Source organism: Pseudoliparis swirei, chromosome 23 (assembly GCF_029220125.1).
Source record: "Pseudoliparis swirei isolate HS2019 ecotype Mariana Trench chromosome 23, NWPU_hadal_v1, whole genome shotgun sequence".
NCBI lineage: Eukaryota > Metazoa > Chordata > Actinopteri > Perciformes > Liparidae > Pseudoliparis > Pseudoliparis swirei.
In genome coordinates, this window is record NC_079410.1 from 15590643 (window position 1) to 15618197 (window position 27555).

Below are 27555 nucleotides of genomic sequence, written 5' to 3' on the forward strand. Positions count from 1 at the left end.
ATGGGGCTTGTAGCATGAACACCATTGTCTGAGCAATCACACGTCATGATCGAAACGATGGCGCAAATATCACCAGGAAAGATGGGGTGCGTCCGCTAATCACAGGCATCTCTGACTCATCCTCCGTGACATAACTAAGCAGTGGACTCTAAGAGAGCATCGTGTGGGTGGGTGTGGTTCTCCGTTTATCCACCTGTCTTTGTGCCTGTCTGTGGGTCCAACCCATTAATGGTTGGGTGTGAGGGGGCGGTGGTGGTGATGGTGGCATAGGAGGTGTGGGGAGGGGTGGGGGACTCAGCACAGTGGTGGGGGAAGAGGAGGTGGCAGGTGGAAGTCAGAGCAGATCAATTTTAGCACAGTGGGAGTTGAGGTGTGGGCTGGGGGAGGGGCATGGGGGTCGAGGGTGGGGTCGGAGTGCAAGCAGAGATTAAGGTTGTCAAAAAAACAGTAATTTGCCCCAAGCCTGGGCCATACCCACAATGCACCACAGCTCTTTGTTGCCATCATTCCCAATAATACAAATTATCCAAGTGCTTGCGGCTGCTTTCTAATTCTTGCGAGGCAGAGAGACACGTTTGTCTTTTACAAGGTGTTACGAGTGATTAGACATTTTGATATTTTGATAAAAGGCAAGAAAACAGGATGGCGGGGGGAGGAGGGAGGAGCCAGGCCTGAGTAATTACTGCCATTGCGGTTTCACGAGGGTGAGGTGGAGGGGAACTGGAAGAGATGATCGATTGACGGTGGTGTGATCATTTTGTAATCTCCCCTTCTAACTCCTTCCTATCCCTGATTACACTCCATCCCCCAACCTCCCACCCCATCCATCTCCACCCTCCACCCTCCACCCACCCCCTGCTCCCAGAACACAACCTCCCTGTTGGTCTGCTTGACTATGCATCCCTCCCTCTCACTTCTCCTCCTTTGGCTCTTCCTTCTTCTCCTCCTCCTTCTTCTCCTCCTTCTTGGGCTCCTCTTTCTTCTTGTCGTCCTTCTTCTCCTCCTTCTTGCCATCGTCCTTCTTCTTGTCATCCTTCTTCTTGTCGTCCTTCTTCTTGTCCTCTTTCTTGTCCTCCTTCTTGGGTTCCTCCTTCTTCTCCTCCTCGGGCATCGGCTCTGTGCTGAGGATCACTTTGCCGATGTTGTTCCTCTCTTGCATCTTTCTCATGGCATCGCCCACCTGGAGGAGGGACAGAAGGTGAAAGGTGATTACAGACAGCAAGATGAAAGAGTAAAGAGTGAACGGGAGGTGGAGTTTAAATGCACCGCATTGTGAAAAATCTATGTAGCATAAGCAGTCGCAAACACTTCCAACAACACATTTCCACAACGGTATCAGCCTCCTGACACTGTGTCTCTAATCTTCTGTTTTGATACCACAGACCAATAATACATTTTACAGGCTGAAATATCACTTTAATATGGCGTATATCAGAAGCTATATTAGATAGATTATGTTAGATGAGACTTTAATAATCTTTGAAGGGAAATTAAATTGTTGCAGCAGGAAAAAGCAAAGACAAAAAATAAAATAACGGAAAGATAACTAAATGAATGCGCGGAAAAACATGTGCTGCAAAAAAATACTTTAAAATATTAGAATTCAGTATTAAAACAATTCTATGTTTATAATTATAACTAGGCAAGGAATAGAGAAACGAAGCAGAAAGTCTCCTGTTTATCTAATAACCCAGTGCTACTAAACAAAACATTTACTTAAAGTTGACTGAAAATTATATTATCTTTACAATAAAATATGCTCCTCATCCGGTCAGAAAGAAAAGGTCTTGGTCTTGTTCCATTTCATTTAGCTTTTATCCGAAGCAGTTTACAATCATACAGCGTAGACACAGCTACAGGGAGCAATTCAGGATTAAGTGTCTTGCTCAAGGACACATCGACGAGGGCGGGCTATGAGCGGGGATCGAACCGCCGATCCTCTGAATGAACCTGATAACCGCTGCCCCCCAGGCTTGTCATTTCTTATGGGAGCTGGAGTTTAATAATGGCTCTAATGTGAATTATTATGTCATAATCGTTGTGAAATGAAGCCACAGTCGATCAATCAATAATTAATCGCGGCTATCAGATAGTGCTACGTCTCATTAGTGAAGGATAGGGTCTCATTTTTCACTGCTGCACAAAAGCAACAGTTTTTAATGTTTGTACATGTTCCTTCTGTTCATACTGGCCATAAAGAGATCATAAATAGATCATAAAGAGAAGTGTTTCAGCACTAAATGCACATGACTTAGAAATGCTCCATAATGTTCAGCTGAAGATAACATGAGGATCCAGTCTGCATTCAAGATAACAAGTTCCAAGCTTTTAGTGCACAATTCCTTGTTAGTTATCCTTCCTTTGAGTAAATCCGATCGCAAAAGCGTCATATTAATTTCCGCTGAATTTAATAATAATAAAGCTGATTTTACATCACATCTAAAGAAGAGCATAAGCTCGAAATGTCATTTGTTGATGTTTCAATAAATCTCACTAAAGGGAGTTTCTTGTGGACCTTCGGTCTTCATGGTGCTCCACCAGTATGCACTCGTTGGCTACATTTAAGAATGCATTTTTGCAGAGCACAAGGAAAGTGGATCATGTCAACCGTATATCAAAATTACTTAACAATGGCACTTAGTGGGTTAAAATTTGAGGTTATCTTCAGTATTAGTTAATCCAATTTTTTAAATTTTATTTTAACTATAGTACACTTTCTTCACTGATGTTTAATGATGTTTTGGTTGTGTGTAAAAGCTGAATTTAATGGAGTCAACTAATCATCAGTGTCGGCAGCTCATCCGCCAAACCCCCATCCGGTGATGGATCGACCAATTTGGTCCAACTGTCAATCCTCACAACGAAAGGAGAATCCCAGTCAGACCAACCCCACCCTCTTCTTGACCACCTAGCTCTGTCCGCTGTCTCCTCCTGTCTCCATCGCCCACCCCATCCCTCCCCCCTTTCTCCGATTCCCTCTCTTCGTGCGAGGCAGGCAGACCACCTAACAACCAATGCCACGGCAACAGGGCCATCTCCTAGCAACGTAAAGCCTGGCTGAAACGTGGCCCTGACGACTCAGACACATGGGAGAGAGGGGGAGTGTGGGGGGTTTGAAGTGGAGGGGGGAGGGAACGGAGGGAGCAACTGGTGTCCTTCGGAAAGAGAAAACGCGCCTCGCTGAAAGTGAAAGGGAGGGAGGGAGGGGTCGGGGAGTTGTTTGCATCATCTTCAATGTGAATGAAAGTCACAGTGAGAGCAACTGAGGCGCTTTAGACGACTCCACCCACTTCCATCCTTCACTCGCTCAGATCTGTCAACCTCCCCGGCTCCCAGGCATCTCGGACTGAATGTGTTATTGGCGTCTGCACACATGCCCATTATCTTCCTGCCCATCAGTGCAGATGTAGATATTAAACCACGAGAAACCACAGAGGGGGAGGGGGATGCTTTTTTCCAAATATTGTCCAAGCATGTTAATTGTTTATTGGAGTAAAAAAGAAGGCCAACGAAGCATGGAGGAGGGGCTGTGATGGATGGGGTCAGGGCGTGGCATTTGTGCTCGACTTGTAATAATTGATCATGTATTTGATTAATTGTCACCTCCCAGCTTTTGGACTTTGATGCATGAACTTAACACTACCCACACCTGATCGCTTCAAGCCAGACTAAAGGACACCTTCTTCTGTCCTTTTGTTTTTCCACACTCCTTCCACGTCTCTTTCTCATACATCAGGGCCCCTCCCTAAGACAAACGCACACACTGACTAAAGGATGTCGCATAGCAACAAGAGAGAAAAAGCAAAAAAGACACTGTGAGGAGGGAGAATGAGAGAATACAGCGAAATGATGTGAGACAGAGAGAGAGTCAATAACCTAAAGACAGAGAGAAAGTCTGATATATAGAGCAGATAGGATGCAAGGCAGAGAAAGAGCGTCAGATGGCGGAGAAAGACAGCAGGTGTTTCTCTCTGGCCGCAGTAACACAAGCCAAAATACTGTCCAGCTCTGACTCGGACAACAGAAGATGTCAGCCTCTGACTCCCTCTTTCTCTTGGTGTTTTTTTTCACACTCTCTCTATTCATATCTGTTAGCAGCGAACATTTTGCCAGCAACAATCTGACTCTGTCTCTCTGGCTGAGGGAGTTATCCTCGAGGAGACACAGTGCTTCTTGTGGACGAACTTCGCCTGATGATTGTGGAGCCTTATTACATCGTAGAGCCACACCCAGTTCCTGCAGAGCCCACTGCAAAATGCGAGCGCACACACAACCCCACCTGGCACTCGCATGCATCCTGGGTGAGTGGGTTGTAAGCACATGGTGTAAAAATGGTTGTAGTTCAGGTGTAAATGCACACGTCACAATTAATTATCTGGGCATTCAGATTGAGGTGTACACGGTCGCACGAAGAACCAGGCATAAATGGATCTGAAACCCACATACGAAGGCTGTTTAATGGAAATACATCTTTGAGTCTTTATTCAACCTATAATACATAAATAAACGGAGTTAAAATTGTCACATATATGGGGCCAGAAAACTAGTTGCATCAGTTGAAAATAGTGTGGATGATGAGGATAATATCTTCCGACATGAGCCGCTTTCACACATGCACTGCTACCCTGAAAACCATCGAGCCATCACCCGGAGGAGCTGTATGTAAAAAACGCAAATGTCTGTGTAAAGTCCGACGGAGCCCATGTGTAAATAGAGCTGCTCATTGTCGGTAGAATTCTCAGTGAGAAGACAAACATCTGAGGGAGAAGAAGAGGGGTCACTTGGGAGACGAGGCTATAGTGAAATTTTGTTGGTCCGAAAGGATCAGAGACAGTTTTTTTAAAAGGCCATTTTGTTATTTATGAGCAAATTACGAACCGGCTACTTGACCGCGGTGTAATCCGTGCCATGACCTGCATCCTGTCCGCTCTACTCATGCGTCACCCCTCGCCTTAACCCAACAGAGTATATCCAGTCGGTGAGAATGTCTCTTGTTGGAAACTCTGGACAATGTCCAGACCTGATTTGATGGACATTGTCTGAAGTACTAATGAGAAACAGCTATGATACACATATTGTTCTTATAATGAGTGACATAAATTCAAGGTAAAAGTAAGAGTACAGTAAAGCACAGACCTGCTCAAGGTGCCAGGTGGAGTCGATGCGGGGCTTGACCTTGCCCTGCTTGTAGAGATCCAGGATGATGTCCATGGTCTGGGTGATGAGCTCCATCTCCCCGTCCAGGTAGCCCAGGTGGAAACCGCACACTGACTTGTTCCCCTGGATCAGGCTGAGCGTGTGGATGGAGAACTGATGGTACCAGTTCTTGGCCACAGCGAGCAGGTTCTTCTTCTGGCCAGCGAGCATGTTAGATGTACCTGATGGAGCGGGAGGGCGAACGGAGGATAATAAGCTCAATCTTAAGAGTATATTCTCAGGGTGCATTTCTAAATCCCTAATTGATTTACTGATGATGAATCGATTCGAGGTCGGGTTCATTTTCTATCAAATTATCTACCCCCTCTCCCACTTTCTCCATTTTCCCTTTTCTCTCTCATCTAATCATCAACTTCTCTATTTTAGCCTCATTTGGGCACTGAATTGGAGGAAAAAATTACTTAATTGAACATTTTCTACTTTCTCTTCTTGATGTACTTTGTAATTTAAAGATGTTTGTATTTTTCACCGTTGGTTGAGAAATCTGAAGACATCGTGATAGGCTTTCGGTGTCACGTTTTCATTTATTTTCCAATTTTAAGACTAGATAAAGATCAAACAATTATTGACAAAAAAGAGACTGATTAATCATGATGCAGCATGTTAAATCAATATTAAATCCAGTCGTGTTTGCTTTGCTCCATCTCTTTCACACTCTCCTGCACCTTCCAGCCTGAAAACCTCTTCAGCACCTCGGCTCTCACTGTCACCACTTCCCCTTCCTATCCCCTCAGTCTGTGTGCAAATAGTCTGCTTTGGTCTCAATGTTTCCGTGTCTCTCTCGGGGGAAAGAGGGGACACAAAGCCCGCTCTGAGGGAAGACAGGGTCCCAGCCTGCTACATTCAGACACATTCCAGGTTTCATGTGGATAGAACGGCCATTGTTCCGCCATGCATACTTCTAATAAGCTGGACGAGAAGCCACCAGCACACAGGGATCGGGAGGGTGGGGTGGACTGGGGGGAGGATGTTCTGCAGGGGTGAGAGAGGATGAATGGGCGAGGGTCGGGGGCACCATGCTGGGTGGTGGGTTTTTGTGCAGCGTGCAAAGGCAAGGCCCTGTTCTTCATGGATGCCGACCCCGCCCACGGTTGCATACATGCTGGTTCCAGATTGGCATCGCTACAGAGCAAGGGTAAAGGCCTTCCCACAGACGACACACAGCACACTGAGGACATGGAGCTCCATTACGAGGTCACACTGCCCACCAGGAAGCAGCTCTATTCAGTTGAAACCTACAACTATTGTCTGTAGGCTACTGTATTCATTTACTTAGCATTCACACTCCGGGATCTCATGGAGTTCTTTTTTTAAATAACAAGCTGTAAATATTATTCATAAACACTTTGTCGAGAACTTACTCACTGTCATAAAGTGGAGTTTGCATTACAGAGTCAACGTTTGTTTAGGAATACCCCGCTAATGGGTATTTATTCTCTCAGCTGCTAGCTTGTGCACGCTAGCCAAGACGTTGGCTTCAAAGGTCTTCGTTGTGCTTCCTACCACGCCGTGCAGCGCTGCCAACAAGCTTAAAGTTACTGAACTGGTTAATTTAACAATGAGAATTCAGATGAAATTGATTAACAGCACATCGTAGCTTTAATATACCACATATTAGGGTTCACGAATGACATAAACTGGTGATCTGGAGAAGCTTGGTTGAAGAGATAGGCTACAAACAACCTGGGGGCAAGCTCTGCGTAAATCTTTTCCAGCGCAGTTACAAGACTTTTGCTTGTGGAGGTCGATGCAGGATTTTTACTTGACTTTAGCTCATAAACGTGTTTCTGAATCAGATTATTTTGTGTGGATAGCATGGGTTGCATGACCGAGGATTGAAACAGAGCCTCTCCAAACCAGCTCTAGACTGATACTAAATGCTCTACACTCAGGTGTGTCACGACTTACCATAGGTGATGAGTTTCCCCATTGGCTTCAGCAGGTTGTAGGCCTTATGGGTGTCTGATCCTCCGAGAGGGTCCAGGATTATGTCCATCCCTGGAGCAGAAGAGAGAAGAAGGGGACAGTTATTACTGGTGTGAATTCAGAGAGAGCCGGCTGCCAAGTCTCCTCAGCAGCCCCCTGTGCAGGCCACAGTTCACGAGTAGTAGGTGTAGCCAAGTTGTGCCTTGTTTACACGAAGAGGAACCCATACGTATGCCAATAGAAGAGGAGAGGAGGAGAGCTTGGTGAGATCCTACTTTTTTATGCTCTCCTTCTTGTCACTGATAAGACAAGAGAGATCAAATATCTCTCTGTCAATATCCAGACCCGTCCATGGTCGACAGAATAACAGACCAACCTCTGAACAGATGGTAAAGAATGGCAACCTAACTCTGAAGGTTTCTCTGGGGCTTTTTTTTTAATGTCTGGCCATGTAGGCTCGGCCTTAATGATGTTCCTTTGTGCCAGAGGGGACTCCTTAAATTGGGCTACTCCTCCTTGCTCCGTTAAAAACCTGCTTCTATTGATTGTGAGAGGCTCACAGCAGGACTCTGCCTTGACCACGGCACAGATGAATTGACGGAGAGCCAAAGACAGAGGGAAAGGTAGCTGCACATTGATCCAGGCTTAATTAGATACATTCTGTCTAAATTGTCAGTTCTCGCTGTCTTCCTACCAGTCTCTGTAACGTCTGTCTGTTTTGCTCCGAGCTACAATGAACAGAGACGGGTTGGGGAGGGGACTATAAAATCAGCATAATAACGGCCTCTATCCTACGAGGGAGCTGGACATTGTTCCATTTCGCGGAAAAGCAGCGGTTTTCTCAGCGAATCCAGGGCCACATATAAACTGCGGTTACATTATTGATGGCAAATACAAACAGTTTTGTGAGACAAGTTCGCTGGGTAGACAACATGACTCCCTACATGCTGCCAGTGTAGTATGGCAGCCAGCTCTGCTGAGAAATGTGTCATGAGGAAGAGAAAAAAACGAAGTGTATGAAAACACAACATCACGCTGTCTGCAGTTTGTTCAACACTGATCAACAAATGGTGCAGTCACATAGGATTACTTTGTGCCAGTGGGAATACATTGATAAGGAATATTTGCTTATGAAGCAGTGATAAACATCCATATTGATGTAAACTTTGATCATAGATAGTGTGCACTGGTTTATTAAGCTGCACATTTAGAGCAACTTTCTCAGTGCAGAGGGCCTAGTGTGTCACCTTTCGGGCTGATCTTGCGTACTTCTTCCACATAGTCCTTGGTGCGATAGTCAATGGGATGCGTGACTCCGCCCTGGCTGATGATCTCGTGCTTGCTGGCGGATGCCGTGCCGAACACGGTCACATCTTTCACTGTGTTGCACAGCTGAGTGGCTGCAATGCCCACACCACCTGAAGGAAGAGGGGCAGGGTTAATAAACGGTCAGGATTTTGTGAAATAATATACATTTCAGGACTTGTGATGTATTCGACTGACACGCATTCAAGCTTTAACTGGGCATTCAAGGCAACACAAAAACCATGATGAAACTCAGCGTAACAGAAAGGCTCCCACAAATTCCCATTCGGCACATATTTTCTATGGCAGGTAAATGCGATTTGCATTATTTATTGTCCCAAACGAGCAAGTCAATAACAGCGTGGACGTGTTTGGCTCAAGGGCATGAAGAAAAATTGCATTAAACACAATTACATTAGCCGGACTGGCCTGGGGAGAATAGTCCCCCTCACACAGATGCACAGGCACACACACACACACACATACCCAACTCTGGAGAAAGAAGCCATTGTAGCTCAAATGACACATCTAATTGTTTACCTTATTCAAGACAACCTGTCCAAAATTCCACAAGGAATAAAGATGTAGCTTTCGTATCTGTTGTGTTAGGAAAGGAGAGCTAGATGAGATTCTATCGTGGACGACGTAAACACAGCTACTTGTAAGCGTGCCACCTGACAACAACATGTGCACGTTGTCCAAGATTTTAGAGACAAAGTGCTGCGAGACTGTGTGCTTCAGTGAATGTTTCAGATATCTGTGTTTGTGTGGCCGCTTTATTTGAAATTGTGTACATAGTTGTGGCAAATACCTCAGCCAATGTTTGCTCAGGCAGCCAAAGCAAGAAGTAATAGGTTACTGATAAGCAGCAGCCTGTTTGAAATGGAGGCTGCCTTAAGGACTTGAACTGAAAAAGGCATCCATAAAGGTCATTTATGCCTGAACAAGTAAAGAGCACGACTTTTCTGAAACCAGAATAAAGCAACAAAACATGAGCATTTATATCCATTTGATAATAGCTGAGCCACTGGACTGCTCGACAGGTTTGGATGAACTGAATGATGAAATCGTGATTTGCTTTCGTACAAAGGAAACTAAACCCAACATTTATATATATATATATATATATATATATATGCACACACAGTGAGATAAAGAAAGGCAGGACGAAAAAAGGCCCATGCATGTTTGATTAGACGTGTGCAGAAGTCACCAAAGAGGAAGATGCATCGTTAATCTATCACATTTCTGATCCTATCACATGACATTTATGAAAAATGCATTTTCCTTGATCCTTATAGGTTATTCTGAAAAACACACAAGATAAATTACACATACAACATCAGACTGTACATTTTCCTGTGTATTCCTGTAAAAATGTTTCACAATCTAAGAAAATCCGCTCTTAAATCAACTGTGTGAGAATAAATTTAGGAGAAGGTACACTTTGTTATCCGACAAAATCATAATAAATATCATAATCAATATGTTTTCCTAGGAATGCTGTACCTGCTTCTTTTACAGCCTATTTTGCGTACTCAGTGTAACTGGAAGTCATTGTACAGTTGGGTGATTAGCTAATTTCCTTTCAAATGTTTGATCTTATTATCAGAATAATTATGTCTGTATTATGTATATTTTGTATGAGTCGAACATTAGATGACACTGATGCACCTTTGGTCCCTTCAGCTCAGCATAAAAATTATTCTGAGCCATTAAACCAGTCAAATATCCCAATTTCCTCAACGACAACCTGGCAGTTCGTCTTTGAGGCTGCACTGTCACATAAAAACACCACTGACACCAGCTAAAAGAAATATGAACTGAGATGTAATGATAAGATGAACGGCAAATTAGATTATCCTCTTTATTAATGTCTGATCAGGACAAGCAGCATGAGAATGAAAAAGGGTCAATTAAGGGCCTTTTATTGAAACCTTTTAAAAAAGCACCAAGAGCTTTGCTAGAGAAAAGTATCCCGTGATAAAAAAATAAAAAGACATAACTGAAGACAAACCCTTCCCTGCCCCTTTAATTTCAGTGTGAAGATGAAAAACATTTGTGATTTGAGGTTCTCATCTGTGATCTTAGATCCATGTGGGAAGAATAGAGCGCTACTAGAATCACACCTGCTGACGCCGATGGGAGAATTGACAAGAAAACTAATTCTAGGCTGTCGCCGTTGGATGTGAGGGTTGTTGCGCCTGCGTCATCACATCTCTCCTTGTCCTCAGTGAGAAACCAAGTTTGTGTTGCCAGGGAAACCTCAGCCAAATTGCAGGCAATGACTGAGCAAAGGGAGCCATTTTGTTACATTGTCTGTTTTTCCTTTGGCCATATAAGAGTCATTTGAAGGCAATCATAAGCTTTTCATCAGAGTATATGAGCTTTGGATAGCCAGCGTGTGTCAAGGTTTTTATTTGTTTAGGGTTTATAGCTTACTTTTACACATTTCTTTATTGCCGTTGACACATAGGTTGTAGAACAGGCACATTATTGATTCTTTTTGTGAGGTTGAAGGAAAGACTAATACAACTAAAGTGAGAAAATGTTGCTTATGCATTGTCTGAGTGGGGCTTAAGAGCTATGTCCCTAGTGGCTCTGTCCCATAACAACCCTCATATACAGGTGTGAAAAAGGGTCCAACAGGATGAGGCATCCATTAATCCCACGTTATTACAGCCAGGCACTTGCATATTAATATTTAACTAACGCTGCTGTCATAAACACAGTGATTCCCCTTCGGTTTCTGCTTCATCAAGTCAGTGAGCAATGGGAAACAACCTCTCGTTTTTGGAAAGACTGACTTCTTTAAAAATATAAAACCATTTCTCAGATGACAACAGAACCCCTAAAAATGCATTTTTTAAATAATCCTATCTTTATTCCTCAGAAATGTGTGTGTGTAAAAACATGTATCCAGTCAAATATTTTTCTCGCAGAAGATACCTGTTTCTGAGCTCCCTGAGAACAAACTCCTGATCTCCATCACAAGACGGCTGAGCTGTGCCAAGAACCCCTTACCGTTCCCCACCTCCCTCTACAAACACACTCGCACACACACACACACACACACCCACACACACACTCACATGCACACACACATACACATACATACATCCACAGATCACAAGGGAGAGAGGAGCTGCTTGTATCAGCTAATCTTCACAAATATGCACAGAGAGTAAATTATTAACCGTTCATTAACCCAGTGCTTCAGCTCCCCTTGTTTCCTTGGTTTCCTGAGTTGTGGTTTCTCCCTCTATATCTACTTCTTAAGAGTAGAATCATCTTCGGGGCTGTGTGATTTAAGACCATCCACAAATACTTACCTATTCCTAAGAGAAAGCAGCTTTTGTAAATTATTATTGCTAATTGCATTCGTTCTCCTCAAGATTCAATTTAACTGTTTACACATGGAAATAAGGAAAATGGAAATAAGCATCCACCTATGTATTGGGTTGTTCTTTCTCTCAGGAGGATATACAGAAGAGATTTGTCTTCTCCTGAACTCTTACAATTTGGCACAAATTGCACTTGGCTACCATAACATGGCTGTTATGAGTGAAGAGCAATTCTCTCCAAATCACCGTGGAATCCAGCCCGACACTGAGGCCACTGTTATTGTTCCACACCCAGAGCTCAACAGCATGGGTGGGGCCCCGGGGAGTTGAGTAGGGGGGGGATCTGAAATGTTTTTGTGATTTATGAAGAATTAATGGATTGACACTCCGTCTGCCTCGCTACGATTAATCCATCTCACATGGTCCCTGATCTCAGGTGTGACTCAGGGGACGGTGACCATATGTCGACTGTCAACATCGAAGAGAGACGACTGGTCCCTCGTCTCTGAGCTCCGTGTTGTTTTCTTGTGTTTCTTTTATGCATTTTTCTCCACATGTCCTCAAGGACTCTCGTCTTTCTTAACCTGTCATTAGCCTGCGGCGGTCGTGGCTGACGAAGAATGAAATACAAACGATGACCCAAACCTCTCGTTTTACCCAAACTCGCAGTGGCTGCGTTTCAACATCAACAAGCAAATACATTTACTTTATATTTCTGCTTTGTGCAGCTCAGCCTGTTTCTTTGGTTGGCTGTTTGTGAACGTGTACTCTTGAGATATTACTCTGGATTATGTAACCGTGGTATTTTTCCGGGAGGACTGTGGAAAGTGCGCACACTGTGGGCTTGAAGAGCAGTTTAATGTGCGCTCTCTGATGGTGGATTTATCTTTGTGCAGCTTAGAAGAGGCCCTTTTAGTTTCTGGGAAAATGAATGAAATAAAAGTATAAAAACATCCTTTGCCTGTGGTTGAAGGGGTCTCTGTGATTGAGTACGGTTCCTCACATTGCTTAGTAAAACAAACACACACACACACAACACACATGCACACACTATGCACATTCTTTTATTCCCTCACATGATCACAGATGCATCATGAAACACACGCTGGTGCACACTCATCCAATTCCTCACAAACAGGTGCCCTGACCCAGGTTTCACGTACACCTGCGACTGTACGTGGTGGTTAGGGTGGGGGCGGGTGGATGGGGTCATTTGTCGGCGGCTGCAGCGATGAGAGCGCGAGCAAGCGATGTGATTGGTGGGTTAGGGTGGAGGTTGCCCTGGTTTCCCTTTTCCTATCGGTGCAGCTGATCTGTCTGCGGCGATGCCAGGCCCGGGGAACACAGAGACGGTTCAACCACGCAGCCCAGACTCCCGCTTAGCGGTCAGACTGAATTAGCATTCTCTAAACTAGGGTAAGACCTCCTGAGCAGACAGCCGGGGAGGAGAGGGAACCTTTTTCAGGGCGCATCAGACTTTTTTTCCTGGCTCTCAGGGACAATGGGTTCATAAAAGAGAGAGGTGTAAACACACTTTGTTCATGTTTATATATGTTGTATATACAGTGAATGAGAAGAATGGTCTGTTGAGTGAGTCCTGAGTAAAGTTAGATACTGAGGAAGGTATATTTCTTCACTTATAACTCACACATTTCTTGCAATCATTCAACTTTTAAAGACCTTTTCTGCTTCCCATTTTTCCATCGCATCCACAATCAACCGTGTTGTGCACTGAGGGCTCATTTGCCCGAGGCGCTACCTGCAGGTCTGACAGCAGTCATGACAATCTACACCAGGATGGGGCTCTCATTCAAAAACCCAAGAGATCCAGACACCTGTTCCTATTGCTTCAGGCATCTACAGTAGACCTCTGACAAAAGTGGAAGTCCTGTTCGTGTTTTGCAGAGACAATGTTACGTGACAAGGCCGGGGGTTTTGCTAATGAGCAAATGCCTTAAAAAATATGTGCCTCTAAACTTAAAGAGAAGGTAATTTATGAATCCCGAGGAGTATTTCAGTAAAAGTCAAAATATTTTAAATGATGTTGTTTGTGCCAGTGCCAGTGAGTAAAACCTACAGATCAGGTATTGTGTAAACCTTATAAAACGTTGGGCAGTTTAATTAATCAATTGCCTTTCATATTTAGAGTCAATTTTTCATTAATTTGGGAAAAACATTTTTTTCTTTTCTTTTTTCATTGTAAAAGTGAATGATCCTAAATGTACATGTATTAACAATGCTCAAAATTGATGGCACTGACATAAACTTATAGTATCAAAACATTATCCAGGAGAGTTCCTCATTTCAACGTTGAACTACAAACAGGAATTTACAATAAAAAAATGACTTCCAGAACGAGAAGCTTATAGATTAACATTAAGAAGGATTTAACTCCTGAGCTATCGCTGCTATCACCCATCACTATATGCAGCAGCTGGAGGCGGCTTCCAGAACACCGTCAGCGTAACCTGGTGTAACACTCCTGCAAAAAGAAGCTGCAAAAGTACAGTATGGGAGCCTGCATAATTGGCTTGTGTCCGCTTAAACAGCACTCAGGATGTGTGAAATCTAACAGACAAACCGCGAACACGCTTCTGTGGAGCTTAATGAGAGGCGGCGAGTCGTGAGCATGTTTTTATCCAGTGTGAGAAGATAGAACCAGTTGAAATCCACAAACTGACAGCTGGGCCAAATTGTCCCAGAGTGGGAGGCGGCTGAGAGATTGAAGCAAAATCCTCAGATACATTGATGACACAGGTTCCCGCAGCGCCGCCTAATTTATATCATGCGTTCCACATCTGCAACTTGCAACACAATGCGTGAAACTTGGCGTTGACCGGCAGCCACTCGACAGCTCATAAATAAAAGTGAGGGGGACGTCATCCTTGGAAGGAGTGCAGCCCCATATTTATGTAGGAATGTGCAGTGTGGGTGTGGTGGCCAGCCAGGGTTCATAAACATAAGGACCAGTTCAGGGAGAGGTCAGAGATAAGGCTGCTAGCACAGTACAAGACCCACGGATTACATCCAAATGTCGCTGAACTCCCCCCCGCCCCAAGCCCTCGGGGGGTGGGGGGGGGGGGGGACAAAAGGAGAAACGGTCAACGATGACGAGGAATCAGGCACGGATATTATGGCGAGGTCACGCAGAGGGAGAGGAGGTTACGGAGGACCGGAGAGCGGGGGACGACGACGACGACGACGGAGGATGCAGATGTGCAGCGCGGTGGGGAAGAGAGGCGCGATGGGAGGAAATACAACAAGCTATTGTTTGGAGAAAGGACAGGAGTGGACCCATGGGTGAGGCAGCTGATTCTCTCTCACACACACACACACACACACACACACACATACACGCACACAAACAGTCAGGCACTGGTCATCTGATCGTAATGGGTAAAGGTCCCCTTTTGAGGAAATGATGTACTTTATGGAGAGCTATTGATGAGTTAACGTGGCATTTCCTGCCAACTTGAAACCACGGAGAGGCCCTCGGATGGATATACATCAGGCGCTCACTACAACATTAGCTTCAACATTATTTTTTTTTGCCATATAGACCTGTTGTTGTTCAGGTTCAGCACCACCTATATCTTTTGGACCAAAACATCCTGTAAGTACTGTATGTTCCTGGAGCCAACAGCCAGTGAGCTTAGCTTAGCATAAAGACTGGAACCAGAGGGAAACATCTATGGTTCTGTAAAAAAATAACAATATCCTCTTACTAGCAAATACAAAGCTCTCCTAAATAACTCGTTAACACATTTCCGATTAAAGAGTTTCTCCTTATCCCAATAAAGGGTCATACGCAGAATGTTGTTCTGTGAGACGTAAGACATTTTGGACCATATGAATTAAAACTACTTTACTTCTCGCTTTTGTTGAGAGAAAAATGATGTAGAATCTGTTTATTAATTCGAGGGTCAACGTCGATGAACCATTCCACATATCTAGAGAAAAATGAACCCATTGAAGAAATAATCAATAATAATAATAAATAAATAAATGTGAATTATTATTATTAATTAGTTATCTGTTCAGAAGCAAGTTTCAGGGGCTTTGGGGACAAAACAATCTAAAAGTAATTAAAAAGAAGGATGATCGTTTTCTTAATGCGATTAAATCAATAGATCGAACAAGTGAGGATGAACCCCTGAAGCATTCGAGATGATTTAATTAAAAGACAGTAGAAGGAGAAATGAGCTCCTCAAAGAATATATCCGTGGCTGCGGTTTGGTAATCATGATACCTCAACTGAGTCGGTTAAACTTGTGTAAAGTGATGCTCCAAAGACATTGATCTCAAGATGGACTTCCTCTTCCTAATTTCAGATATTACTACTGGGCAGCAAATATACAGAAACTAATAAACTGGATCAAAGCTCCCTCAAGTAGGCTGCTGTCTAAATGAAGCTAAATATTGGTCAACATCTTCTGTCCTCACATTGGTAAACTACCATTCACCCCTAGAAAATATTCATCCAACCCGATAATAATATTAATTAACTAAGTAGTTAATTAAGTTAATTAAGTAATTATAATATAGGAAATTCTGGCACCATTTTGCACATAATTGGGCTATAACCCCTCTCCATGATAATCCCCTCTTCTCCCCACCCAGACTGGACTATGCATTCTCGCTATATTGCTTAAAAATGGCATTTCCAACATTGGTCAATTATACATTGGTGGGGTGTTTGGAAGCTTCGGCATATATTTAAGAGATATAATATCCCTCATTCCAATTAGTTTCGCTATTTCCAAGTGCAGAATTTTTTTAACAACACTATAGTTTTCATAATGCCCCACTAGACTCCGTGTATGAGAACACTCTGAACACACCACCAGAGGTAAAAGGATTTATATCCCGAATATATAACTATCAACTTAATTACTGAGACTAACATTGTCAAATTCGAAGCAGATTGGAAAAAAATAACTTGCCATGAACATACAAATGTCGAGTTAAATGTCGATTGAGTGTCTCAGAGAATGTAGTTCTAAAAGCCTTGGCTGACCCAGCACTGAGTGATACCAGGTGTGTGTCTTGTTTCTGGAAGCAATGGAACAAATGTTTATATGTTTTTTAACCACGAGTGACTTTTTAGCTGCAATGATTGTACCTGTGTCCTCGTATTGTACTGTATTGTATTTTATATATTGTTGTTGTTTTTTTGTTTGTTGTTTTATGGACCCATGAGTCTGGAATAAAGAAATATATATATATACCAGACTCATTGTGGAACCATGCCCTAATCAAGTCAATAACAGCTCTTTGTGTGCACGGTTAAATGAACTACAATTCAAGATACTGCAAATATGTCCTCAAATGACAAGGATAGCTGCAGTAGATGTCACAACTCACCAGCAGATCTTACACACGTGTTCTGGTCCTGACATATTACTGGGATACAATATTCAAAATCATATCAGAGTCCCTTAATCTAAATCTTTTACCCAACGCCTGGACGTGCATCGTTGGTGTTCAGGGGAATGACGACCAAACTTTGACTTTAATGAATAAACGCAAAACCATAATTGCCTTCTCAACCCTCTTGGCACGAAGGAGAATCCTCTTGGACTGGAAGTCACCTCGTCCTCCCAAACCGCTCCATGTGGTTAAAGGACCTGGTGTTCTTATGTAAATTGGAGGAAATCATAAGAAAAGAAAATCCACTCATTGTTTTATCATAAAATACTTTGATAAATTGAAGACTCTCTCATTAGATTCACGAACTTGAGTGGGGAACGTATGAATGTGTACTCTGTGCCTTTGAGTATGAACAGAATTTACAATAAAAAATAACGATTACTACGTTATCTTTGCAAAACAGAGACGGATCTAGCAGGAATGTCGTGCTGTGCAGGCATAACACACAACACCTCGGCTTTTAAGTTAGTTACAGGACTTTATCAGTTACAAAGCCTGGTGAGACCAAGTGACGATTAAAGTAAAGCCATTTAAACTCAAATGGATAGTGTGTGGTTAAATGGGGTGTTCACTGGAATTGCGGACAGGGTTGAATGGAAACAGAGAAGTTGTTAACGACTGTTTCACAATCAAAATCCATCACATGCTTTGTACTCTGATGTGTTACTGAGAACTACAAATACTTGGAAAAGCTTTTTAACTGAAACAAGGAATTTTGATTGAGGTTTTGATTGGGGGGTTTCCACATTTCCAAATGACGTATTACAGTCAAATAAATGCCATCTGAGATTGAAGTTGGAAGTAAAGTAAAGTAACTGCAAGCAGAGTAGATGCGTGAGGAAGGATTCACAAATATGTGTGAAATACTGGAAAGTTTCACCTCCTCAGACTTCTAAAAGATATTATTTGATCACATCTCATGTGAACTGTGGATGGGTTGTCAAGATATTATGTCTAAAAGGGAAACAGACACATTATACATTCCTGCAGGGTTGCAGCTAACAATTAAATATGTAATCATTTGGTTCTTTAAAATGTCACAATGCTTTTCAAAATGCTCATACATTTTTTTTCAGAAACCATGGTGATGTTTTCATATTTATTTAATTGTTGGACAGCAGGTAAATGAGTTTGATAAGTTGATGGTCAAAATTGTTTATTATCGATTGACTAATATATTAAATAGATTTATTCATATTTGCAGTATGTTACAATATCACTAAAATAAACAGTTCCAGTATTACAAATGCATTTAGTGAGGAATATAAACCGCTGTGTGCACACACACACACACACACACACCTACACACACACACACACCAGCCTCCAGCACCATGTGAGCCATGCAGCCCCACAACGGAGGGAGTGAAGGACGTGCACACCTCTCACAGTTTTCCACCAAAGGGACTTTCCATGTTTACAGCTGGTAAAAACACGCTTTAAAGAAGTCAGTGGAGCTGCGTTGTCGCGCATACAGCATGATAATGATTTACACATGCAGAGAATGACAGAGTGCAGTGAAGCAGACGGTTAAGCAAATGTTTTTGTCATGGCCTCAGTAATGTGCTTTTACAATGGTGTCCAGACAGCTGGCGAGCCTGCCCCGAGAAACCAGAGACGCCGCCTCAACCAAACCAGTGGGGAAAAGTGTCTCAACCCACACTTCCACAGCATTCCTCCTCTACACACTCGGCACAGAAAAACAAGATGAAACATTTGGGATTCCACTGTAAACCACCAATCCCACAACTAGGAGTCTGTTCACCGCTCTGGGGAAACAGCCCAGTTGAATGAGAATCTTGTGTGAATATTAAAGGATACGTCCGCCTGGGCCGGTAGTCACATCTTTCTTCCCGTCATATTTTGTCTCGGGCTCAGCTTTGAATATGTGCTTACATCTCTCGGGTGTCTACGCCTACACTGTCCCAAATGCTGAGGGATCCCTTTCTGACATCCTCTGCGCAGGCAGAGTCGGAACGAGAGGCAAAGTGAAAGCTGGACATCGGCAGATATAGCGAGAGAGGATCGGGGGGCTTTTGGGCTAATGGGCTCCACATTCTCTCCAGCTGGCCAGCAAAATCAAATGTTTCCAGGCTAGGTGCATTACACCCCAAAACAGGTGCTTTTACTCCCTCAATTCCCATCTTTCTCCCACCCACCCACACACTCTCACGAACTTTGACCTCGCAGTCCAGGTGGCAGGCGCTCCGGTATGACCGCAGAACACTGAGCCATATGTCATACGAATGAACAGCGTGTCCTTCCCCAACAGCCATAATTCATATAGAAAGGAAATGCATAAGCAGGAGGTGCAGATAAAGAAGAAGTCTGGTAGTGTCAGCATTCAAAGATGTTTCCTTTACGTCATAGTACACGCTTTGCATCTTTGTGTTCAGCTTCTGCAGAGGACTTAAAAAATATTCTCAAGAGTTTTACTCAAAAGGATGGTTGGGAAATTAATTTGTGTAGCTTCTAACCATAAGTTATGGATACTGAGAAGTAAATTACATACATGTGTTTTTCATAAATCAACAGTTATTCATAGATACTACAGCCGACTGTGAAACAATGTTTGCTTTAGATCGGTGGTTGAATTATTTATCCGGGTATAATTAATTCAACTATCATTTCATGAGGAGTGGTACATTCATTTCCAACCCAAGATTGACATATTAAAAGGGTGTGTGTGTGTGTGTGTGTAAACTGTGCATCCCTCTGTGTATTTCTACTTCTCTCCTTACCTGCAGCAGCGTGAACGAGGACGCTCTGGTTAGGCCGCAGGTTGCCGAAGTCAAACAGCATCATGTAGGCAGTGATGTAGTTCACAGGCAGGGCTGCTGCCTCCTCGAAGCCCATGCCCTCTGGGATGAGGAAGGTGTGGGTTGCCGGCACCACTGCCACCTCCTGCCACAGCCCACAGCGGTTGATCACCATCACCCTATCGCCGACCTGGAACGGAAGGCGCGGGAAGACGAGCGATGAGAAGGAGGGAAAGCAAAGGGCTCTGCCTGTGTTCCCAACAAGGGGTTACTCAAGCTCATTGGATTTAAGAAGTAATAAGAATGTTTTTTTATTTGATTTAGAAAACGATTTTGAATTATACTACCTGAACACCCAACGAATAGGGAGCAGCTGTTGCGGCCTTGCGATACAGTAATCGTGTGGTTTACGGGCGATAGACACGCAAACATGCAGCCACCAGACCCGATAGAGTTTGCAAACATCACCAGAGAAGCAATAAAGTGCAGCGGAGGAAAAGGAGCAACTGCATTGACTTGATGGAGGGAAAAATCAACGCGACAGAAGAATCAGTGTTAAAAAAAGAAAGAAAAGGAAGTGGCTCTATTTTTTTCTTCTTCTATCTTTTTGATTTGCATGTCAGATGCTTTGAGATTTGTGCCACAGTATGATAGCTGTTCCATAAATGATAAAAGCACAGTAGGAGTGTCGTTGAAGCCATTTCTACCTTTCAGAACCACTGCGCTGGCAGTGAGGAAGCCACACACCATTCAACGTGCCCAACGCCACAGTCACCGTCGCCTCATGTCATGCTCCCAAAATCTTATCAGTGCAGGTTCCTCTGATTCACAACTGTCTGTTTCCAGAAGGACAAGCCTCGATGTAACCGTACCCCTCGGGCGCCTCACTGACCAATCAGGAGAGCCCGTGTGAGGGACACAGGAAACAGAGACGACTGCAGCATTATAACTCTCTTCCTGTTTTCTTCCTCCCCCACTTATTCACCCCTCGCGACACAGCTCATCCTCCTGTCCCGTTTCCATTCCCCTCACTTTTTTTCTCTTCCCCCCTTTCTCTTTCACTTCCTGACTCCTTTTCCTCTTACAACTTTAGAGCGTCTTCCTTCCCCTTCTCCGGTCCCTCGTCTCGTCTCGTCCTGTCTGTGTCTCGGTATTGCCGCCTCTCACTATTTCTTCATCCTTCTCCGTCTCATTTGGTCTTCACCATCCTCTTTCTTTTCTCTTACCAGGAGTGTCCCGCATCCCCTCTTCCTCATCAGTGAGACAGGACAATGGGGCCCATCTTCTCCCCTGGCTTCCCTCCACTCATCAAGAGTCCCTGCCAGATTCTTCCCCATGGCTGAGCTTAAGACAAGCTCTCTCCTCCTGGGAACAACCCCTCTCCACCCGGGCCTCTCTAATGGTCTGGAGGGAGCAATGTGCCTCGCTGTCGATCCACTCCAATTAGAGAGATCTCCGTCTCTCTTTCCCTTTTCAGACCGACATCTTGCCGTCTGAGGCCGAGTCATGTGGTTTTCATTTTTTCCAAAAATATACTTTCACGTTTCCACCGTGGGCTTCTTCTCTTCCCTCTCTTTTGTCCATCACGCTGACTCGCTCTCGGTCATCTCCACCTCGGGTTTTCGTCCCGTCTTTTTGAGTCTTCAAACTCATCAGCCTCGTGGGTTTAATTGGGGGTACAGTGTGGCATAAATCGATGGACGGGGGAGTTCAGGCTTGTAACAAGAAACACACGCAAATATGACTTGTCACACATCACATTCAGATGCATCTGCAGCTTTTCTTTTGCGCCCACGTCAAAGCGTGCGAGGTACTGTCAGTCACGCAGCATCGGGGTAGGAGCCTTGTGACAGTTCTGTTACAACATCTTCACAGTGTGACACACACACTTGCACTTCCATTCTCAGCCTTCATGCCAGTGCATCACACGTCGTCACAGTCGGGGTCAGCATTGAGTGAGCGCTGAACAAAGACACTTCCAGTTAACTGTACATGAATGCATTTTATCAGATGGTGATTCGATTTTGGGGTATGCGGGCCTCCAAGTTAGCTGCTTCCTGGCTTTGAGGTTTGATGATCTCAGCAAGAGAAAATTACCACAAAAAAAAAAGGATGAACCAAATTTCTGACAGAGCTCCTGAGTCAGAGTGAGGCAAAATACGAAGGTTAAATATAACACCTACACAGCCTGCATGGCTCCTGTAAATGTAATTAAAAGGAAACACAATACCTCCCCAGTGTGAGCGTAGGTGTTACTGTGCTTTGACACAGTTTGTGTGATGCTGGGATAAGGGCCACGCCCTGCTCTCAGATACAGCATAATTGGTGACATGAGGGTCTTTGTGCTGCTTTTTGCACTTGACAGCACCTCTGACTATGCAAATCAGCATGTCATGCTCGCAAAATATAATTATTGTTCATCGCCTTTTTGCAGCTTGAGTAATATTTGCATTAAGGCTTCTACCTTAATGCAACTATACACTTTAAAAAAATAGAAGATCCAAAAGTAGAGGTCTAAAACCACTCTGGATATGCATTAGGAGACAATTACAAAAAAACTGAGATTTTTATTTTAACCCAGCAGTTTATGGAAAACAGGCCATGTACAGTAGAGAGCTCTTCATGTTGTCATTGTGGTGAAAAGGAGACACGTAGGATGAAAGAGGACATTCTACATGTCTGGAAAGGAGAGAGGATGGTAACACAAAGGGAGAGCAGCAGGATGGAGAGATTCACATTGAACAGAGGAAGAATCAAGAAATAGTTAGAGAGAGAGGAAAGGAGGAATAGAGGAAATACCAGACTGACAATGTGGGCCAGGGGGAGGTAATTGAGAACATATGGGTCAGATCCGACCAAATCACACACAGGAAGAGCACGAAAAAAAAAGAAGCGGGTCAGGAGAAAGAAATGTGCTGATGTTTAGTATCTGGGGAGAAATCGGTGTGATTTGTGATATTTCCCCTCGTACTCACTGTTACACTTTTTCCCGGACTCACTCTTAGGTCATTTCGGGTGAGGCACTAGCATGACTTCATTCAGCCTGATTGTCTCTCTCTCTCTCTTGGGGGTGTTATAGTTTTGCAGACGTTGAAACATAATGCGAGGCAGGCAGTGGATAATACATTAAAATAAAAACAAGAGGAAGCGAGCAGCAAAACATTAAGGGCGTAAGAAGTGCTGCATTTATCAACTTTGCAAATATCTTATCACATATATATCCGGAGACAAATGGAGACATGTATTCGTCTCCATTTGTATTCTCATTTAGCATAAAAGCTGAAGTTCTCAAATGCTATCTTTGTATGAAGCAAGCAATTACATATTAAAATGTCAGAAAGATCAAATAAATTCTAATCGTTATCTAATTAAATGGCAGAAATGGTTCCATAGCTGAGTGCATGCTGTATGTTGAGCTAACTGAGGCACACCCATTTTTGTCTTTGTAAGCATATGTGTGTGTGTGTGTGTGTGTGTGTGTGTGCGAGCGAAACAGAGATAGATAGGCAGACAGAAAGAGAGCTGCAGTGAGTGATGAACCTCCCCAAAAAATTCTGAGCCGTCAGGGTCAGCAGGTTCCCTCTGAGTCGGATGCCAAAAGATCTCAGAGGTCTCAATCCATTTGGAAGAGTGGCTCTTAATTCTTTAAACTCAGGGTGAGGCCTTGATGACAAGATGTGTGTTTGTGCATGAGAGTTTAACGCATGACCTTTAAATCCAATCTGCATCACTGACAATGTGGAAGGAAGCAATTAGGACATTTAGAAAGACAAGGGTCTTAACCTTCTACGATGGCTGGCTGCTATTGGCCGACCGGCCGCCAACCATATTCATATCACCTTGCAAGGATTCTCCATCCATAAGGAATTGGCATCTGTGCCACTCCCAGCACTGATGCTGCATTTGATTTGCTTCACACATCCGATGGGCCTGATGTTATCCACAGAACTGTCTGATGTGAGAATATGACAAATGGCGTGAGTCATCGCCGGCTCATGTGTAGCATGTTGGCTTTGTGTTTTAATTGCCTTACAGAGACGTTACCGTGGTGATGCCATGCAGCCGGGCCTGTGACTCATCATGGACTGTGATAAATCGACCAATAAGTCTCTTTTTATAATGATTGCTTAATTGACTTGGCTTCATTGTGAATGTGAACTTTAATGGTGATGTGTATTTACGACTGGAAATATTGTCTTATCACAGCCGAGGCGATAGACTCATGGTGACAAAGAAGCCGACTGTTTCTTCTCCTCACACCAGGCTGTCTGTTGCGCCGCGTCGCGCCTCGCCCTTTCCGCTCCGTGAGCTCGTGCGCCACCGTCGCTCCCGGTAACAAAAGGCGTCGGTGACTCCGGTCTCTGCCACCGGTTTCAATTCATCCGTGTTCATAACGGTGGCATCTGGCCATCGTTTCCACGGTAAAGTTCCCTATTAATTATTGGATAACTTAATTATAACCGAGGTGGTCTTTTTATTGTTTTTTCTTTCACCAAAAACGTAATTATTACGTTTTCATAAAGAGGCGTAATAAAGGCCTCAGCACGAGGAGCTGCACACCTTAGCCTACACGTGCACTGTACATGAGTAAATGCTCGTTCACTGCGCTAAACGTGTAACATACTCATAACTCCTATTTCATTTCCATAGCTTGCATGTTTCCACAAATAAACGGCATAAATAAACTCAAGTAACTGTTTAAAGCTTTAATTTTGAAGGTAGAGTCTTATTTCCGGTCTAATTGTGGCTATCTGTGGCTGACTTGACGCAGCTCTCCTCTCCGCGCCTTAGCACACATCAAGGCGCAGTACAGGGTGGGTGCTGGAAGGGCGGAAAGCATCCCGCGGGTGTACATGTGTTTATTTACACTTTAGACTGAAAACACACATGTTGCGTGTAAGCAACGCATCCATCTTCATCTCAGCAACTAGTTTGGACTTAGAGTTGCTCAATCTAAGTGCGCACAGTTCAGCGCAATTTGCAAACCGGGGAGACAAGAGGGGCAACGCCTACTGCTGCCTTCATTGTGCTCAACTCGTGTCATTTACACACTTCGGGCTTATTCTACAGAGATAAAATACAGCATGAACACAATAACAGGCTTCATCCACCAAGAGATAACACAGTATGTCTCTTTACGCACGGATATGAGCACCGAGAACAGCTTAAATATCTAACATATATAACTATATATCAATATAGCTTATTAACATACTACCTTGTTAATGACCTGACGCAATAGCATATTCTCTTATTAAATGCATGAAGTGATGAAGCTGCACAGCACTAGCCGGCAGCACCACCTGAGCAGCGAGCCCAGCCTGACACGCCCATGTCCAGATGTAGCAGCACATCTTCATCACTTAAACAATAAGACACACGCAGTACAATGAGGCTGAATGAGCCAAGATAACGAGTTAAGAGGCATGTGTGTGCTTACTTTTCTCTCCGTCACTTCTTCCCCTACCGCCTCCACCACCCCGGAGCACTCCATTCCCGGGGTGACCGGCGGGGACGGCAGCCGGTCGTACAGCCCCTGGCGAGCCATCAGGTCTGCGAAGTTCAGCCCGCACGCCTTGACCCGCACCTGGACCTCGCCAGTCTTGAGCACGGGCTTGCCCTTTTTAACCTGCAGCTTGACTTTATCATACCCCCCGTAGCCGGTGAGCACCAGAGCGCGGTAGGTGAACGTCTCCTCTTCGGGGACCTTCTCGGTGGTCGCCGCGGGGGTAGCAGCCGCCTCGTCGTCGCCGGTGGCTGCGGCTGCGGCGTCGGCTGCGGCGGGTGCCGGCTCTGCCTTGGGCGGCTCCGCTTTGGGCTCCTCTGCCGGTTTGGTCTCCAGCTTCTGGTCCACGGCGTTTTGCTGCTCGGCAGGTGCGTCCTCTCCAGACATTGTGTAGGAAGATGAGAGGCAGTGATGAGTCTAGAAAATGACTTAAGAGCTTTTTTTTCTTAATAAATATATACTTCTTGTGCTTCTGGTGCCGTGGCCGTGTTGCTTCGTCGCGTAAAGCTTGAGAATGAAAGACAATGCGAGAGTGAGAGCGTCTTTTTCAGTCTTCTTGCATGGAGACACAAACCCCGACAAAGTGGGCTGATCAGTGGCCAGTGGGTTCAACGCCAGGCTCTGACAGAGGAGAGTAAGAGTGGGACGAGACTGAGGCGGACTGGAAAACCCGGAGAGCTGTGGAAACAGAGGGATTGGCTTTTGTCATTGGGTGTGTCTGGCTGTCTGGCAGGGCTATACGATGAGGGTGTATTGCATCAAGCAGGGGGCATTTGCAAATATGTCACTCAGTTATGGCAAATCAAGTTAAAGACAACCCATGCAAAACCCAAAATCTGGTGATTCCTCCAATCCTCCATAGTACAGTTAAAATGCAGTATTATCATAAGAGCAGAACAGTATGCATGTCCAATGAAGAAGCCACAGGCCGAGATTATTGGATTAATCATTGAGAGATAATAAATCACAACTCAACAGTGTATTGTTTTTTTCTTCATTTTTGAGTGGACTATGACCTATCTTCACAGCACAGTGCAGTTGCCCCACGTGGTGGAATACAACACCTGAAAATGAATATGTATTTGCCTGTTTCTTTCCGTTTACTGTTGCTTGGCGTGCGGTGCTGGAACAGTAGGAGCTGGAGGAAATGTCTGTTTATGCTGCCTTTTCTTCACTGGGATTTGCAGGAACTTTGGGCCTGCGTACGGCTCATTGTTAGAACTTCCCTGCTCTGAAAATATGAGTTAGTGTTGAGGTCAAGCCAGTTTCTGATTAAACAACATAACCTGCTTTGTATTGTTCAGCCATTGGGTCGGGATGACCTTTCCATTCAAATCTAGTACACATGGTCCAGGGTCCAAGTCTTTTGGAGTCCTGGTGGATTGCGGGATTGCAAATAAATAGTTTTATGATTACAGATGCAACAGTCAGGATATGTCTCATCATCAACCGTCTATTCACATTCTCCAGCTCTGTGCCATTACAGCCGTAATATCAACCCAGTGACCATTCAGGGAGATTTGACCACACGACAAGTGGTGAGACACCTTGTGGCAGTAAAGAGCCACTCAGCACTTCTGGGGCCAAAGTAAGCAGTGTCCCAATCAATATCCCACAGGGGCCTAATGATGTAGGATGCAAGCATTATTGATCTGCCGCTTTGACATGGGCAAAATGTTACATGGCAGATTGTCTGTTCTTCCCAGCTGACCACACTGAGCCACTCTGAAAATGCATCAGTATGCTGTGGGTGCTGGCTGAGTGGCTCTTCTCCTCATTAGTTCTGACAGGGCCAGTATAGTAATGTACCAGCAAAGCAGAATCAGGAAAACGACTTGGACTGCAGGTTAGAGTCTGAAAAAAAAGGATTAGAAGTGGAGCTCAATGGTTAAGCTTTCTATAGTTTCACTGTGAGGCTGAGAAGACACTTTCAGAGCATGTTACAGCAGCTTCACGATGTTTGAAAATGTATCCATCACAGGAAGTGGCTGCAGTTGAAGGAACACAGGAATAGGATGCAGGGACAGAGATGCAGTGCCTTGGACACCTGGAGTAGTTTGGAGACTTT

General features: G+C 44.2%; 2 protein-coding genes across 2 annotated transcripts in view; one reads left to right on the plus strand and one right to left on the minus strand.

Annotated features, from left to right (window-relative positions):
* Positions 1-894: 894 nt before the first annotated feature.
* Positions 895-26111, minus strand: vat1 (vesicle amine transport 1). Its single transcript, XM_056407657.1, has 6 exons — positions 25422-26111; positions 19964-20171; positions 8391-8561; positions 7126-7215; positions 5137-5378; positions 895-1180 (listed from the first exon to the last, which is right to left on the minus strand). Exons 1-6 carry the CDS (start codon positions 25872-25874, stop codon positions 911-913), a joined length of 1434 nt encoding a protein of 477 aa, XP_056263632.1. The 5' UTR covers positions 25875-26111; the 3' UTR covers positions 895-910.
* The window catches only part of rnd2 (Rho family GTPase 2), a 39083-nt gene continuing 26370 nt past the window's right edge, over positions 14843-27555 (plus strand). The window contains exon 1 of the mRNA XM_056407659.1: positions 14843-15092. Coding sequence (XP_056263634.1) covers positions 14926-15092 — 167 coding nt within the window. The 5' untranslated portion in view covers positions 14843-14925. The remainder of the gene's footprint in view (positions 15093-27555) is intronic.